Source organism: Myodes glareolus, chromosome 12, assembly GCF_982192425.1.
Source record: "Myodes glareolus chromosome 12, mMyoGla1.1, whole genome shotgun sequence".
NCBI lineage: Eukaryota > Metazoa > Chordata > Mammalia > Rodentia > Cricetidae > Myodes > Myodes glareolus.
The window spans coordinates 65965811-65984046 of record NC_142037.1 but is presented as its reverse complement, the minus strand read 5'-3'; the positions used below and the strand labels follow the sequence as shown (position 1 = coordinate 65984046).

The 18236-nt window shown below is 36.9% G+C and overlaps 1 protein-coding gene across 15 annotated transcripts in view; it reads left to right on the top strand.

Moving 5' to 3' along the window:
• Positions 1–18236, top strand: part of Mycbp2 (MYC binding protein 2) — a 226498-nt gene that overhangs the window by 28278 nt on the left and 179984 nt on the right. For 12 of the 15 annotated variants that reach the window (XM_087912283.1, XM_087912287.1, XM_087912286.1 and 9 more), the window contains exons 2-5: positions 144–219; positions 1476–1508; positions 12891–13106; positions 16582–16735. In XM_087912283.1, coding sequence (XP_087768409.1) covers positions 144–219; positions 1476–1508; positions 12891–13106; positions 16582–16735 — 479 coding nt within the window. The remainder of the gene's footprint in view (positions 1–143; positions 220–1475; positions 1509–12890; positions 13107–16581; positions 16736–18236) is intronic. The other 3 variants (XM_087912290.1, XM_087912289.1, XM_087912288.1) reach the window with 1 other exon arrangement.

The following is an 18236-nucleotide window of genomic DNA, read 5'->3' as shown; positions in this document are numbered from 1 at the left end:
TACTTAAATACTAGTTTCTATGTGCATATTTGGAGTATGTTGCTTTATAGAAACTCTAAGAAACATGCAAGTGTCTATTACTTGTTTTCACTGGTTTTGTATGCCTTGATGTAAATATTTATAGTTTTCACTTTTGTTTTTAGGAATAAGAAAATTTTAAATAAGAAGAAATTGAAACGAAAACAGAAGAGCAAATCAAAAGTAAAGACAAGAAGCAAGGTAAAGTTGCTAGCAACGTGTTGATATAGTAATTGGGACAAAAATGAAAACACTTAAAAATAGGAGTGTAATTAGCAAATGATTATGTTCTATGTGCTAAAGTAATTTTTCAAAGCATCTTTTTAAAAGGTATTTTTGATTTCATTCTTTGAAAATTTTATGCCTGTTACTTCCGGGTCCCACCAACCTACCTGCTTCCCAGTGTGATGTCTGTTTAATAAGAAGGGCCACCCACTGGGGTGTGCACTGCCTACTGTGTCCACATCCCCATCCCTATAAATAAATGATTTATTATTTTCCTTTTTTGTGTATGATTTTTATTTAATCTACTTTGAGTTGCTTCTTGGTTAGTATCCTAGAAGTAACTATCTGGAGATGAAAATTATTCATTTCTTTTTTTCACTATATTTGCTCATTACTTGAGGGAAATATATTCGCTACCTTTTTCTTTTTCCATTCTGAGTACTTGTACTAGAAGCATTAAACTTGGATTGTGCATTAGGATTTGGATTTGGATTCATTATATGCTTTTCTTGATGAATTAAGGAGCCTCTTGATATATCTGTACTGCTCAGAACTTTTTTTGATTAGTCATAAATGTGCAAAAGAAAAGGCAGTGTATACTGTTTGAATTGGAGGTCTTAAGAGACCCAGTATTTCATTTCACTGATTGTAGAAGTTGTGACATAAAGTCCCTCCATTTGTCGTTTGCAGTGACCAGAGCCTACGTCTTCCCATTGAACAGCAGTAGTGTGTACCTAGACAGGAAGAATAGTTGTAGCTGTCGTTTCTGAACTGTTCTACTTTGGGCTATAGAAACAGGAGCTTAACCAGATCTTTATATTGTATTTAACTTCCAGAAGGAAGTGTTTCTTGCTTTTTTAAATTAATGATTTTGCTGATGTTAACTGAGCAAAGTCTACTTCAAAATAGTAAACCAAAAATAAAATAGTATGGGAGGGATTGGAGTTTATTTGGTAGCTTTATATTAAAACATAGTTGGATACAGGAATTAAATAATATCATTAAGTTTGTATCTTTATCTCTCATTTTTTTCTTCCTTTGTATGTGGGCATACTGCCTATGGCTGAGGACTGAGGCTTCTGGCAGTTTCTTTTAGTAAAAGGCAGTCACGAGTTCTAGCAGAGTCTTAGGTAGGATATTTTATTGGATTGTAACAATCACCTTGGCCAGGAAAAATGTATGATTTTATTTAAACTGAATATGTTTAATAATTAAAATTATTTTGTTTGTAGTTCAGCTGTGAGTGGGTGCTCCATGTGGACAAGGTGAGAGTTCCTCTGAGGAAGATATTGTTGGATGGGTAGATAAATAATAGGTTTCTTTCTTTTTTTTTTTATTTTTAAGATAGACTTTCTCTGTGTAACTTTGGCTGTCCTGGAACCCACTCTGTAGACCAGACTGACCTTGAACTCAGAGAGATCCTCCTGCCTCGTTTCCCAAGTGCTGGGATTAAAATCCTGCACCAACACCACCCAGCAAGAAATAGGTTTTCAGTGTTATCACCTGCCATTTCACTTTTGGAATAGAAAAAGGAGGTAGAAAAACTTTCAAATGTATAAAACACCGACTGCTGAGGTGGTATATGATATCCATGAAGATTTAGGAAGTCAAGATCTTTTTTTTTCTCTTTCTTTTAGGCTTTAGTTAGTTTTGTGCCACTAGTGATTCAAATTTTCTCTTTTCAATTTGGCATTTCTATTTTCAGGAGGTCTTTGTGATAGCAGTAATATTAACAAGTTGGTCATTCCTCAAATATGAATTGCAGCCATCATTTTAGGTGACTGGTACACAAAGATGACTATAGGAGTACCTACCTCTGATGAGTATAGAAAACAGTAAGATTCTGTCTTCATGCCCTCTGATTTTCCAGAGTAATTTCCATCTACCTTCTTTAGTTTTTAAAAATCTACCACTTAGTCCTACAACTTTATAGCTCTATGGTGTTGCTGATTTCCTTGTACTCTTTCCTCCCATCAGCTATATTATTTATGTAACTTAGTTGGTTAAATAACATCTTTTCTTGTTAATCTAATTTATTGATTCCCTATAGATACTAAAGCATTACATTTGTTGCTTAAAACAGCACAAACTGGTTGGGTGGTGGTGGTGTTGAAAGCCTGTTGCAAGGAACTGCTTGTTTGTCCTGGCCGCCCAGAACAAAATAATCACACAGATACTGTATTAATTAAAATACTGCTTGGCCCATTAGCTCTAGCTTCTTATTGACTAACTCTTATATTAATTTAACCCATTTCTATTAATATATATATTGCCACGTGGCTCTGGCTTACAGGGTAAAATTCCCAGCATCTGTTTCCGGCGGCTCCATGGCATCTCTCTGATTCCGCCTTCCTCCCAGCAGTCTACCTTTCCCCACCTAGTTCTTTTCCCTGCTGTAGGCTCAAAGTAGTTCTTTATTCATTAAACAATGAAAGCAACACATAGACAGAAGCACCTTACCACACCAAAAGCCTTTTATCCCATCATTGCTTGGGAGGCAGAGGCAGGTGGATCTCTGAGTTCAAGGGTTTTAGGTGCCAGTACTTATGTGGTAGCTAGCAACCATTCATAACTCCAGTTTCAGGAAATTTGCTTTTTCATTCAGTAGAGAGTTTTTCAGTTTTCATGAATTTGTAAGCCTACTGTGGTTTCTTTTGTTGATATTTACTTATCTGTGGTATCTGATAGGATGCAGGGTGTTACTTCAGTTTTCTTTTCTCTTTTGAGACTTGCATTATGTCCAAGTATGTGGTCAGTTTTGAAGAAAGTTCTATGAGGTACAGAGAAGAAAGTCCATTCTTTTGTATTGGGCGAAGTGTTCTGGAAACATCTTTTCCAGATGTTCATTACATCTGAACAATTACAAATTACAAATTACAATTACAAATTACAAATGAATAGGTTCATTTGTTTTGTAATGTCTTTTAGCTCCAGCATTTCTTTATTTAGATGTCCAGATGACCTTGTCTATTGGGGAGAGTGAGGTATTGAAGTGGTCCCACTATCATTGTGTGATGGTCAGTATGTGATTCAAGCTGTAGTAGTGTTTCTTTTACAAACTTGGGGGACCTTGTGTTTGAGTTGTAGATGTTAAGAATTGAAATGCTGTCTTGGTGGATTTTGTTGTTGTTGATGATGATGATGATGAGTATGTAGTGTCTTTCCCTATCTCTTCTAATTAGTTTTGGTTTGAAGTCTGTAGGCAGAGAAGTCTGCACTTGCTTTGCTGGCTGCCCAGAGCCGAATAATCACATAGAAGCTATATTAATTACAATATTGTTTGGCCTATTAGCTCAGGCTTATTATTAACTAACTCTTAGATCTTGAATTAACCCCTTTCTATTAGTCTGTGTATTGCCACAAGACCGTGGCTTACTTACCTTTAAAGGTTCCTTCAGCAGCTACATGGTGTTTCCTTGACTCTGCCTAGTATCTCTCTCTATCTCTGTTCAGTTTTTTTTTCCCTGACTTTACCAATCCATTATCTGAAACAGCTTTATTCATTAACCAATGGTAATAAAATATATTCACAGCATACAGAGAGGAATCCTACATCAGAAGTCTATTTCGTAAGATAATAAAATTGCTGCACCGGCTTGCTTTTTATGCTCATTTGCTTGGAATATCTTATTTTAACCCTTTATTCTGAGATACTATCTATACTGTTGAAGTATGTTACTTGTATGCATTAGAAGGATGGGTTCTGTTTTCCCATCCATTCTGTTAGTTTGTGTTATTTTATTGGGGAATTAAGATTGCGTATATTGATTAATGTCAATGACCAATGATTATTGATTCCTGTTAATATGTTATTGGTGATAGTGGTGGTAGCGTGTGTGTGTGTGTGTGTGTGTGTGTGTGTGTGTGTGTGTGGTGTTTCTCTTTTTTTGGATATTGCTGCTGTGGCTGTGAGACTACATATTCATGCATTTTCGTGGATGTGGTTAGCCTCCTTAGTTTTTTTCTAGCACTGTCTGTAGGACTGGATTTATAGACAGATACTATTTGAATTTGACTTTGTCATGAAATATTTGTATTTTTTTCCATCTATGACAACTGAAAGATTTGCTGGGTGTAGTAGTCTGGGCTGGCATCTACAGTCTCTTACTGTCTGCAGTACATCTGTCTAGGCCCTTCTGGCTTTTAAAGTCTCCATTGAGAAGTCAGGTATAATTCCTATAGGTCTGCCTTTATATGTTACTTGTTTTTTTTCCCCTCCAACTTTTAATATTCTTACTTTGTTCTGTATGTTTAGTGTCCTGATTATTATGTGGCGAGGGGACTTTTCTTTCCTTGTTCAATCGATTTGGTGTTCTGAAAGCTTCTTTCACCGCTAAAGGTTCTATAGGTTAAGAACATTTTCTTCTGTGATTTTTTTGAAAATATTTTCTGGACCATTGAACTGGATTCTTCTCCTTCTTCTATTCCTGTCATTCTTAGGTTTGGCGTTTTCATAGTATCTCAGATTTTCTGGATGTTTTGTGTCAGGAATTTTCTTTAAATTTAACATTTTCTTTGGCCAACATATCTTTTTCTTCTATTGTGACTGTTAATATCTAGGCACACTCTGGCACTGCACCCTTTGTTATACCTGCCTACATAATAGACAGTACCCTGTCCCTTTAAGAGACAAGCTCAGCCTACTCTGTCCTTTTCTACCATTCATTCCCCCTCTCTTTCTGTCTCTCTTCTGTCCCTCCCCCTAACCTCCTTTCAATACCCTCTTCTCAATAAACTCTATACCCAAACTCTGTTAGCATGGTATATTCTGTCACCTGCTGGCTGTCTTAACCCACCCTGGGACCTGCCAAGATCCCAACTCACGCTGTATCATAACAGTAACTTCAATGCTTGAGAGTCTATCTTCTCCCACCTCTCGTGTTCTGTAGGTGAAGCTTGCTTCTGTAGTTCCTGTTAAATTTTAAAATTTTTTTATTTCCAGAGCTCTCTCAGTTTGTATTTTCTTTATTGCTTCTATTTCCATTTTTAGGTCTTGAACAGTTTTGTCTATTTCAACTGTTTGTGTTTCCTTGACTTTCTTTAAAGGATTTATCAATTTTGTCTAACTTTTTATTTTTATTCTCTTGGATTTCTTTAAGGGATTTGTTAATTTTCTCTTTAAGGACCTCTATTATCCTCATGTAGTTGGGTTTAAGGTCTTTTTCTTGTGCTTCTCCTGTGTTGGAATATTACGACCTGCTGTGGTAGAATAGCTAGACTCTAGCTCTTTCTGTTACTGGTTGTCTTTTTATGCAGACATCTGGTTTGGGGATGATAATAGGTCAAGGTGCTGATTTTTGAGTTTGGCTTTTTTGGGTGTGTGTTATGCCCAGTCTGTGGGGACCCCAAAAGACTACTAGAGAGATTGACTTACTAGAATGCAAAAGCAAGGTTTATTGGGTGCACATTACAAGCTGGCAGGAGCCTCATCAGTGCAGCAGCAAGAGGAGGGCATTATTTAAAGGCAAAACCCAGAATAGTTACATTAGCAGGGTGGGGTGTCCTGGTGAAAAGCAATGGGTGTGTGCTGGCAGGTGATCCTATCTGTAATGGTTGGAATGTTAGGAATTTCCTTAGGTCTGTTCCTGGGTGGTGCCTTTGTAGTCTCAGTTCCTGGTCTTTCTTGCAACCAGGTATTGCCTTAAGGAAAACTACTCAGACTCAGGCAGGCCTCTATTGAGCTTGTTAAGACTGGGTCTTACAGTGTGTTTTGTTCCTTAGTTTGTGTTTCTTCACTATTGACTGTGCTGCTGGCCTGCTCTGCTATTGTGTTGACATGGAATGCCTGCTGGTTTTGGAGGCTAGGATGAATTGGGATTAAGGGAGATTGGGGGGAAAGTCTCTGTGATCCCCTGGGGAGAGGAAAGGGAGTTGGTAGTGGGTTTCCTACTATGGGAATGAGATTGGATCTGAGGGAATGGAGAGAAAGAGGTCTTTTGACAGCCTGCCTTGTTTTCTGACAGGTGTGGCCTGTTGGTTAGAAGGGGGTTGGGATAACTAAGTGGGAGTAGGGAGGTTAAAAGGTGATAGACTGTGGGATCCACAGGAGATGTGGGCTAGGGAAAGGAAGATTGTACCTGGTATTCTGTTGTAGTGCTGGGGGCAAGACTGGGGAGTTGGGTTTGGAGGGGTGGAGGGAGAGGTGAGTTAGCTTATCTGTTTTCTTATACCTGAAGATGAGACTGTACTTGCTTTTCTTTTAATGAAGCTTTAGAAGAACTAGTATTTTATTAATCCAGTAGATTAGTATATCCCTTATATGGTTCATATGTGTTGTTCCCTAAAAGTGTTGGTCTACAATTATATTTTTTAGAGTTTATCCAAAGATTTACAGTTTTATCTGATACCTTTAGGCATATTGTCTGTTTCTACTAATTTTTATTTTAAGCGTTAACCTTTATTTTTTCTCATTATTATCTAATTGATCTGGCTTCGCTTGTTAAAATGGTTTTATTTTTTTAGTTTTCCCATTTAGTTATCTTGTAAAAGAGCCAGTTAACCATATTTATTTTGGGTATAATTTTGGAATGTGTTTTGTTTAGTTGATCTACATGTGTGACTTTCTGTCAATACCATACTCTAGCTTTATTTTCTAAGTCTTAAATCAAGTAGTATGTTTTCTAAGATTTTGTCTTTTTTCTAAAATTTCTGTAGCTATTTCCAGATGTTAAATACCACACCCCCAACCTCAAAGAGAATTTGGTCCCCAGGTTGACACTCTTAGACAGTGGTAGAACTTTTGAGAAGTGAATATTTCTGAGAGGTCCTCAGACCCTTGGTGATCTGCCCATTCAGATAATGATGACTCCATTATCTTTATCTTTTTGGCTTCCCAATCATGGGTGATGCTGTCATGCACTACCATGGTACACAGCCTTGCCATTGGCCCAAAAGCAAGGGGAGTAAATGCTCATAGAACAGAACTTCACAACTGTGAATCAAAGTAAACCCCTTCCATTCATAAGTTGGTTATGTGTTAGTTTGGCTAAAACAGCTGCTTTCTGTTCTTTATATTTCTGTGTAACTATTACTGTGATACTTGCTATTTTCTTTTATTAAAAACCTTAATAATTTCATTGGTGTTACATTGAGTCTATAGGCTTGGTGAGATTTGTCATTTTAATAATATATGATTCTTCAGTCATGTTACCATGACTAGGATACAAAACAGTTCCATCCTTTTGCTATTCCTTATAGCTGTACATGTCACCATCTTCCTGGCTTCTGACAGCTACGGATCTGTTCTTCGTTGCAAAGTCTTAACTATTTCAAGAATATTACTTAAATGTGCTAGTATATAAACTTACAGAATTGGGTTTTTAAAAAACTTGATGTAATTTCTTTAAAGTTCATCCTACTTGTCACACATATTAATACTTCATTTCTTTTCTATTGCTGATTAGTTATATTCCATTATGACTGTACTACAGTTTAGCAATTTACACAGGAAAAAACATCTGAGTTATTTTTAGTTTGGAGCTAATTTTGAATAAATCTATGAAAATTAACTTGCTGGTTTCTTTGTGAACATAAGTTTTTTGTTTGTTCTTATTCTTGTTTTGCTGACAAATGAAATGACTGGATTATGTTGTCGGTACATGTTTAGTTTTGTAAGAGATGCTTTCTTTCCCAGAGTGGCCATATCATTATTATTTACCAACTAGCATTGTAATTGCATGTGCCTTTTCCCATTTTTCAAGGTTGACGCTATTGGTCATTTTAGAGATTCTTTTATTTTTATTTAAATAACATTTGTTTTTTTCATTTATTTTATACATCAATCAGTTTCTCCCCTCCTCTCCTTCAGCCACCTCCCCTTTCCTATCTACCACCCTCCTTATCCATTCCTCCTCTGTCTCCATTCCTATGGTCTTGCACAAAGCTTGGCACATCAAGTTGAAGCAGGGCTGAGCTCCTCCCTTTATATCAAGGTGGGGCTTGGTAATCCAGCATGGGGAACAGTTTACCAAAAGTTGGCTAAGCACCAGGGAGAGGTCCTGCTCTCACTGTTAGAAGCCTTGCTAAGAAACCAAGCTACTTCTACTATCTTTTTAAATGAAAAGAGATAGTTTGTTATTTTTTTTAAAGAAAAAAATAAAACAAATGAAAGTCTCCAAACTGACCAAAAAAAAAAAAAAAAAAAAAAGAAAGAAAGGAAGGAAGGAAGAAAGAAAGAAAGAAAGAAAACCAAGCTACGTGATTGTCACACACATGCAGAGGGCCGAGGTCAGTCCCATTCAGGCTCCCTGATTATTGGTCCATGAGGTCCTGAGAGCTCAGGTCATCTGTCTCTGTGGGTTCCCCCATCATGACCCCATGACTGGTATAATCCCTCTCCCTTTTTTCCTCAAGACAGTGCTTGTCTGTGGATCTCTGCCTCTGTTTCCATCAGTGACTAGGTAGAGTATCTCTGATGACAATTAGGGAAGTCACCAATCTGCTTACAATAGATGACCAGTCCAGGGATCCTCTCCACCACTGCTAGGAGTCTTACTTGGGGTCATCCTTGTGGGTTCCTGGAGATTTCTCTGGCACCAGATTTATCCCTGGTTTTTACAGAAAAGCTTTTCAGGTTTTTACAGAAAAGCTTCTGTAAAGCAAAGGACATGGTCAACAAGCCAAAACGACAGCCTACAGAATGGGAAAAAATCTTCACTAACTCCACATCAGACAGAGGTCTAATCTCCAAATTATACAAAGAGCTCAAGATATTGGTCATCACCTGGAGGGAGGGGGGGAGGAACTTGAACTTCCCACAGGGCTGGAAGCCCTGACTGCTCTTAGGGATGGAGAGGGAGGAGGAGGAGGAGGGAGGGAGTGAGAGGGTGTTGGGAGGAGGGGCAGAAATGGAAACTTTCATAATTTAATAAACTTTGAAAAAAAAAAGATATTGGTCATCAAAAAAACAAATAAAAAAATGGAGTACAGACCTAAACAGAGAACTCTCAACAGAGGAATCTCAAAGGGCTGAAAGACACTTAAGGAAATGTTCAGCATCCTTAGTCATGAGAGAAATGCAAATCAAAACAACTCTGAGATGCCATCTTACACCTGTAAGAATGACCAAAATCAAAACACTGATGACAACTTATGCTGGAGAGGTTGTGGGGTAAAGTGAACACTCCTGCATTGCTGGGGGAGTGAAGTTGGTACAACCCCTTTGGATGTCAGTGTGGCAATTTCTCAGAAAATTAGGAAACAACCTTCCTCAAGACACAGTAATGCCACTTTTGGGTATATATCCAAAGGATGCTCAATCGTGCCACAAGGACGATTGTGCTCAACTATGTTCATAGCAGAACTGTTTGTCATAGCCAGAACTTGGAAACAACCCAAATGCCCCTCGACTGAAGAATGGATAAGGAAAATGTGGAACATTTACACAATGCAGTACTACACGCAGAAAAAAAAAACCCAACATCTTTAATTTTGCAGGCAAATGGATGGAGCTAGAAAACATTATTTTGAGTGAGGTAACCCAGACACAGAAAGACAATTATCACATGTACTCACTCATAGGTGGTTTTTTTTTTCTCATAGGTGGTTTTTAAACACAAAGAAAACCAGTCTACAAATTACAACCCCAAAGAACTTAGACAACAACGAAGATATTAAAAGAGACTTACATAGATCTAATCTACATAGGAAGTAGAAAAAGACAAGATCTCTTGAGTAAATTGAGAACATGGGGCCTTGGGGAAGGGTTGACGCAAGGAGGGGAGAGGCAGGGAGGTGAGCACAGAAAAATGAAGAGCTCAATACAAATAAAAAAAAAGAAAGTTTTACTGGGTATAGTAGTGTCTGTACAGTGTCTGTCTTCTGGCTTTCATAGTCTCCATTGAGAGGTTGGATGTAATCCTAATAGGTCTGCCTTAATATGTTACTTGGTCTTTTTTTCTTCGCAGCTCTTACTATTCTTTCTTTATTCTGTATGTTTAGTGTTTTGATTATTATGTGGTAAGGGGACTTCGGTGTAGGAAGTCCTTCAGTCTATGTGTTGCTTTCATTGATTAATAAAGAACTGCTTTGAGCCTATGGCAGGGAGGAACAGAACTAAGTGGCAGGGGTGGGGCAAGCTAGGCTGTATGCTGGGATAAAGAAGGCAGAGTGAGACACATCATGGAGCCGATAGAGTCAGAATGCCGAATCTTTGCTGGTAAGCCACTGCCATGTGGCAATATATAGATTAATAGAAATGGGTTAAATTAATATAAGAGTTAGCCAAAAGGAGCTTGAGCTAATGGGCCAAGCAGTGATTCAATTAATACAGTTTCTGTGTGGTTATTTCTGGGCTAAGGTTACCGGGCGGCTGGGCCGATCAAGCGGACCCTCCTCCAACAGAACTTTTTTTTGTACAGTTTATTTGATTCTGTAACCTTCTTGTGTCTTCATAGGCATATCCTTCTATAGGTTGGGAAAGTTTTCTTCTATGATTTTGTTGAATATATTTTCTGTGCCTTTGAGTTGGAGTTATTCTTCTAGACATATTATTCTTAGGTTTGGTCTTTTCATGGTGTCCCAGATTTCTTAGATGTTTTGTGTTAATAATTTGTTGAATTTACCATTTTTTTGATTGATGAATCTATTTCCTCTATCATATCTTCAACATGTGAGATTCTCTTACCTCTGTTGTTATGCTTGCATCTGTAGTTCCTGTTTGCTTACTCAGATTTTCCATTTCCAGAATTTCCTTGGTTTTTGATTTCTTTATTACATCTAATTCAATTTTCAGATTTTGAACTGTTTCCTTCACCTGTTTGATTGTGTTTTTTTTTCTTGACTTTCTTTAAGGGACTTATTGATTTCTTCCAATTTTTTATTTGTCTTTTTCTCGGTTTCTTTAAAGGAATTCCTCATTTTCTCTTTAAAGACCTCTATCATCTTTATAAAGCTATGTTAGAAGTCGTTTTCTTCTGCTTCATTTGCGTTGGGATGTTCAGGTCTTACTGCTGCTGAACCACTAGGTTCTGGTGGTTGCCGTATTGATCTTGATGTTGTTGAATATATTTTTTACACTGTGGTCTACCCATCTCTTTTTCTAATTGGTACAGGTGGTGTTTGTGTCTTTAGGGACTGCTGCTCTTGCGGGGGATGTTTGGCCATGGAGAGGGTGAAGGATTCAGTGCATTTGGGCAACAGAGTGAGTCTTGTAGTTTACATTGTCCAAGGGTTGGAAACAGTGGTGGAGCAGCCAGCCAGTGGGACTCTTACCTGCTAGCTGGCTCAATTTTAGAGATTCTGATAGCTTGTACTATATCTCATTTTCATTTACTTCTTGCCTAAGGTCTAATGACATTGACGCTATGTTTATTTATTTATAAACTTCTTCTGTGTCTTCATTGTTATATCTATTCATCTCCCTTCACTATTTACTTATTGAACTCTCCTTTGTTTTACTGTTGAGTTTTGAGAATACTATATACATTCTGATACTTACTAGTCTTTTGTAAATAAAGATGTTTTTCTCATCAGAAACTTCAGGTTTATTCTTTTAAAAATAGCATTAATTTTGTTTAGATTTGTTTATTTTATTATTTTGTGTGGATTAGTGTTTGCCTGCAGGTATGTATGTGGGTGCTGGAAATCAAACCCAGGTCCTCTACAAAAGCAGGAAGTGCTCTTAATCACTGAGCCAACTCACTCACCAGCCCCCAACAGTACTTTTGTTCATTCTTTGTATATGGATGTTGCTTATTTTATACCTTGTATACTTTTATTTTGTTACACCTGCCTATTATTTCTAGTAGATGTTTTTTTGAAAATTGTCTACATGGCTCAGGAAATAAAGACATTGCTAAAAAATGCTTTTCTTCTTAGCCATTTTTGTCAGGTTATTGCATTAGGAAATAACAACACTGACTTGAATTCCCGAGAGTGTTTGCCGTGTTTACAGTCTTGGGAGCAAGGCAATCAGTCTGTTTCCCTATCTGTTAGAGTATGTCATAGTTACCCTTTGTCTAGTTGAGAAAATACCTTTTCCATTAGTAGCTTGCTGTGCCTTTAAAAAAAATTGTATATAGGTATTGAGCTTTTGCCAAATGTTTTTATCATTTTATTTATTGTATCTTAAGCTTACTAGTTTATTCCATTTTGTTCTTTTGGGAGAACTATACTGCATTTCTATTGCATCAACATTGTTTCTGGGTTAAATACCAGTCATGAATTACTTTCAATATATTGTTAATATAATTGTTTGATATTTTAATGTTTTGAAAATGATGTTCCCAACTTACATGCTAATTTAACTTTAACATATTTCATATTTAAAGAGATATTATCTTTTGCCCTTTCCCAATTCTTTGTTTGTTTGTCCTTTGGTTTTTTGAAGACAGGGTTTCTCTATAGTCTTGGAGCCTGTCCTGGAACTAGCTCTTGTATACCAGGCTGGCCTCAAACTCACAGAGATCCACCTGCCTCTGCCTCCCGAGTGCTGGGATTGAAGGTGTGCACCACCTGTCATTCCAATTCTTTATAGAAGAGGGAAGCCTTTTTCAGACTACATATTTTGATACTTTATGTTTATTTAAGAAAATTTGTTTTACTTATGCAGGATATGAAAGTCAGTTTAATCTGTCTATATTTTTTATTTACAATGAAATGATAACTGAAAAAAATGTAGAGCAGAAATGTTCTCTTTTATATTTCAGTCTGAAAACTTGGAGAATACAGTAATTATACCAGATATCAAACTTCATAGCAATCCCTCTGCCTTCAATATTTACTGTAATGTACGGCATTGCGTTTTGGAATGGCAGAAAAAGGAAACATCATTGGCAGCTGCATCCAAGAACTCTGTACAGAGTGGAGAATCAGACAGTGATGAGGAAGAGGAATCCAAAGAACCCCCTATCAAGCTGCCAAAGGTAAGCACTGAATTCAATTTAGATCCATTACATACAAGTGTTGTGGTTATTATACATATACATACATTCCTGAGATCCCTTGCTTTTTCTAAAATTGTATTTCTAAAAAAATAAAAAAGCCATTTATCATGGCTTACGGATAAAAATAGGTTTGGGGTAGACCAGGAAAGCTCTGTGGGACTTGTAAACCAGCTCACAGAATTGGTAATTGGTGACTCAATAAGATGTCCATGGTAAGCACTCAGTGAGTCAGTGTGTTGTGGCTTGTTAGTGTACAAAAGCAGGAGCATGGATATGCTTGTGTGGAGCATGGAACAGTGACAGATTGAAGAGGAGCACTGAGCTGTTGACCTCCCAATTTGATGAGCCTAACAGGAAGGGACAATCTGTTGCAAATCAAGAGCTATAGATGTACCCCATTGAGAGCAAGCTCTAGAAACAGGCATGTATTTAAGTTTTTTTTTTCTTTAAATAGAACTGGAAAGGTTCCTTAGCAGCAGCTAAGTTCAAAGCTTTCTTTTCTTAAGTCTGTTTAACTTTGTAATTGTACTCTTGTTCTTCTGCTCACCTGACCTAGGGGAAAAATCAGATGAGAAACAATTCAGTCCATACTGTTCTGTTGTCGTTTCCTGGTACCAGAAACATATAGACTATTTTATAGTTTAGCTGAACAAACTATTCTTAATGTACTTTGTCCTAAGTATTGGTTTACTTCATGACTAATTTTATCACACATGATGTATGTGTGTGTGTTTATATTCAGTATAAGAGATAGTCTTTCTTTTCTTCCATCCTTCTCTCCCTCTCTTTTGCTTTTGTTTTCTTCTTTTATAACAATGAGAATCAAATACAGTCTCTCTTTTTTTAAAGATTTTTTTTTATTTATTATGTATAGAACATTTTGCCTCCGTGTATGCCTGCAAGCCAGAAGAGCGCGCCAGATCTCATTATAGATGGTTGTGAACCACCATGTGGTTGCTGGAAATTGAACTCAGGACCTCTGGAAGAGCAGCCAGTGCTCTTATCCACTGAGCCATCTCTCCAGCCCTCAAATTCATTCTCTTGTAATCCAACACCATTGCTGTCCATGAGTCATGTCATCAGCCTCAAAGTTACTATGGTGTTCCTAACAAAGGGAGAAAGTTCATTTTAACATGATACCTCAATGTGTGGTTCATGTGTATGCTTTCTTATAAATTAACTTAAAGGTGATTATTTTATCAAAAATGATCCATACACTATTAAATTTGTGCTTTAAAACTGTCCTGAAAATTTATTTACATCCTCACACCTGTACATAAGGTATCTTTTAACAAGTTTTTGCATGGAATGCCTTATGTGAGCTATCAGGACTGGTGGAACTCATGTCTCGGGCTGGCATGCTTTGTGGTAACTTTTCCTAAGTATATATTGTTCTTGACTGTGCTGTTGGGTTCATCACTCCTTAGTCAGCAGATGACTTGCTTTCTGTTTCATAAGAGTGAAGGCTCTGTGACCTTCCTTGCATCTTGACCAGCCTTCTTAAAATGTCTTTGTTTCTTTCCTTTCTTTTTCCTTTTTCCTGGTGTCTTTAACTGTAACTGCTCTCCCAGCATCTTCTTTTAACCGAAAATGAATATGCGTTATCTTTTCCCTCCCGAAGGCACAGATCATGGTCTCTTAATTGTGATTTCTTCTGCTTACTTAGGGAGGCTTAAAAAAATAAGTAGGATAACCCCCAGAGACTTTGTGTTGTATACTTTATGTAAAAGTAATATGCTGTTGGGGGAAGATCACACTGCATCATGGTAACCATGGTGATTAAATTCAATATTGGGAGGGAAATCAGAAGTTTAGAGAAATCTTTCATATGAGAATACAGATGTTGAATAATATACCAACAGCTAGATTAGAAAATACTACACAATTAGGAAAAATATATTATTAGACTGTTTTAAAACATTAGAATAAGTGAGCAGTGGAGGAAGACTCAGGCATTTTATACATTTTCATAGCATAATTAACAGGGTTTAAAGGAAATCTTAAAAAAAATCCTAAAATAATGAATGTCATAGATACTTTTCTGGAAACGGAATAATGATTAAAAACCACAGTTATTAAGCCAAATTGATTAAGCTGAAACACTATTAAAATTACTGGCTATTTAATGCTAGGTAAATGGGTGTCTCTGCTTTATTATTTATAAATTGAGAGTATTATGTACCTCATAGGGTTGCACTTAGGATTAAGTGAGTTAATAATGTTGAATGCTTAAGAGAACAGTACCCAGTACATATCAAGTCTTCAGTAAATGAGAACTGTAGTTAGAAGTGTCAGGTTAAGGCCAAACAATAGAGTGTATATAGGTATATTTGATATTTAGGTACTTCCTTATGTATCCTGTAATTTAGCAATAAATACTTCAGATTGCAAGGAAGTGGAACTTCTAGAAACTCAATGTGATCCTATAATGAAAGAGATGTAAAGCAGAGGAAGCAGTAGTTAGATGCCTATTTGTGGTAACCACAGTGCCTCATGGTCGATGCCATGAGTGGAGAGTGAGCATTTCAGGTGATAAGCCTCGGCAGCCCTTGGCATCACATCGGGACAGACACAGTGGAAGACTGGGACCCTCAGAAAGAATATCATCTTATTGTTTTGGGCATAGAATTATTGTTTGAGGTATTTCTATGACTTTGTCTTATTTTAATTCTTAATGTCCCTTCTGCATGCACATAATTTACCACATCCTGAAGTTATATCTGGTTCTCAAAATATGCTGGCTAAGAAATAGGATTTTATTGTCTAGTGTTTTATTAATCTTCCAAAGTTACCATAGCAGCTCATTGTAACTTTTCTCTTATAATCTTTAACTAAAGATTTACACTCCTTTTGCTAAAGAAGATCAGGGATTTATAGGCCCATTGAGGACTATTATCATTAAACTAAAATATCAAGTGATATTTTTGCTGAATAGTTTTCCAGTTCCTTTCATGATCATCATGCCCAAAGGAAGGGGATACTGCCTGTAAGTAATAATTTTGCAATTATACCTTCATGGAAAGGATTGAGATGAAATCAGTTTTAAAAGTTGCCTTTGCTGTATGTGTTATGTTGTCTTTATGTTTGGCTCCAAGTACTGTAACAAAGCTACTTGCATATAACCAAATGTACTTTAAATTAACAGAGCCTATTTCTTCTGTGTGAATGCCATCTGTTCCTTAGTTCCAGTTTACAAGGTGTTTCACTGTGTCTTGCTATGACTTCACTGTGTCCAAACCAATCTTTAAGTAATGTCTTTAACTAGTTCTTTCTTTGTATATAGCTACATGGTTTTCAAAATCTTCATGTTAAATCTGGAAAAACGTGCTTTTTTTGTTTTTCGATTTAAATATAACTCTTTATTTGGTGTTGAGATAACTTGCAAAAACTAGACTATAGAAAGTATTATTCGCTTACATGTTAGGAAGTGTAATTTTATTTTCATATTAAATAGATCATTGAGGTTGGGCTTTGTGAAGTCTTCGAATTGATCAAGGAGACTCGATTTTCTCATCCATCCCTGTGTTTGAGGAGCCTCCAAGCCTTGCTGAATGTGCTTCAAGGCCAGCAGCCAGAAGGCCTCCAATCAGAGCCACCAGAGGTCCTAGGTAAGATCTTATGCCTTCAGTGAAACACTTAAACTGAACCACTTCTCTTAGGAAATATGCATAAGAACAAGAAATTCAACATTTGACTGGGTACAGAAAAACAGGAATTTAACTTTGCCTTTCTTTGCTGTGTTTTACTAGAGTTATAGTCTAAAGAGTTTTGGTTTATGCAGAGTCATATCTTGGTTGTTGTAACAATAGGGGGAAAACAAATAATAAATTCCCCAAGATCACAGAATAACACCAAACCTCTAAAATCCCCAGTAACTCAAGTCCCGGTATCCAAATAGCAGATGCTCATCTTTCCTACTCACTTGTTACTCTAGAGGAATTGAAATCCTAGCCTGTGGGCAGTGAGTGTCACAGACCCCAAATGGTACAATTAACTTTTAAAGAGAAGATATTTCTTTTGTATTCTTCAAGCCTCTGACTTAGTAGCAAGTTTTGTTACACACAGATGTTAGCTTCTCCTTATTATATTTAAGTTTTAGCATTCCTTGCTTTTCATATTAAGAACCTAGACTCAACATATAACCACATAAGAAAGACAGGAACTGTGTGTAGACTGATAGAAATGTAGATGAAGCATACTCTTTAGCTGGGTTTTTGTTTTACTGTCATGCTAAACCATGAATATCCTGTCAGTCTAGAATTTTCTAGATTATTTTATCAATATAGGAAAATATCGCTAAAACCATAGAAATATGATTCTCAAAATTAGCATGTATCTAAGTCATCTTTGACCCAGGTGTGGGGTTTTTTATTCAGTATACATTGTTAATTTGAATAAGTTTCTGTGATACTGTTACTGATGGCTTGGGGACAGCATTGTTGACTGAATTAGGTTTTGATTCCATATTGTCTGTATCTTGCTTTACTCACTCCCCCCCCCAACTTAATTCCTTTTTTTTTTTAAGGCAAAGCCTTTCTGTCTAGCCCAGATTGGCCTTAAACTTCATTCCTCTTTCCCTGACTTCCCAACTAATAGAATTAATAGATGTCTACAACTATGCCCTACTGAAATATTTGGATTTTATTAGATCCACATTTGAAGAACCTAAATATATGACAGAGCTTCCTTTGTTTGGTCGCATATAGTGGTTTAGTTTTTGATTTTAACTTTGTTTTATTTTATGGAGGAGGAATGACATCCTGAAGACAGCATCTACCTCTCTCCCTAGCCTAAGGCACTTAACTGCTGCTTCCAAACAAAAGTTAGCACAGGTTAAGAACACTTTCCCAGTTTGTTGTACAGTAGCATCAGTAGTCCTGTTAATATTGTGTGTTTAATGTGATTTGATCAATCCATCTACAGCCCTTTTACTCCATGCTTCTACCACCACTTTTTCCTTCCAAATTTCTGCGCTCTTTTTTCAAAGCCCACTTAGTCCACTTAGTGTTTCCAGTATGTGCATGGGTGTAGAGTCATGTAGTGAAACATAGACACCTTATTGGAGACTGCATCCTTGAGAAAACTGACTCTCCATCCCAGCATTTGTCA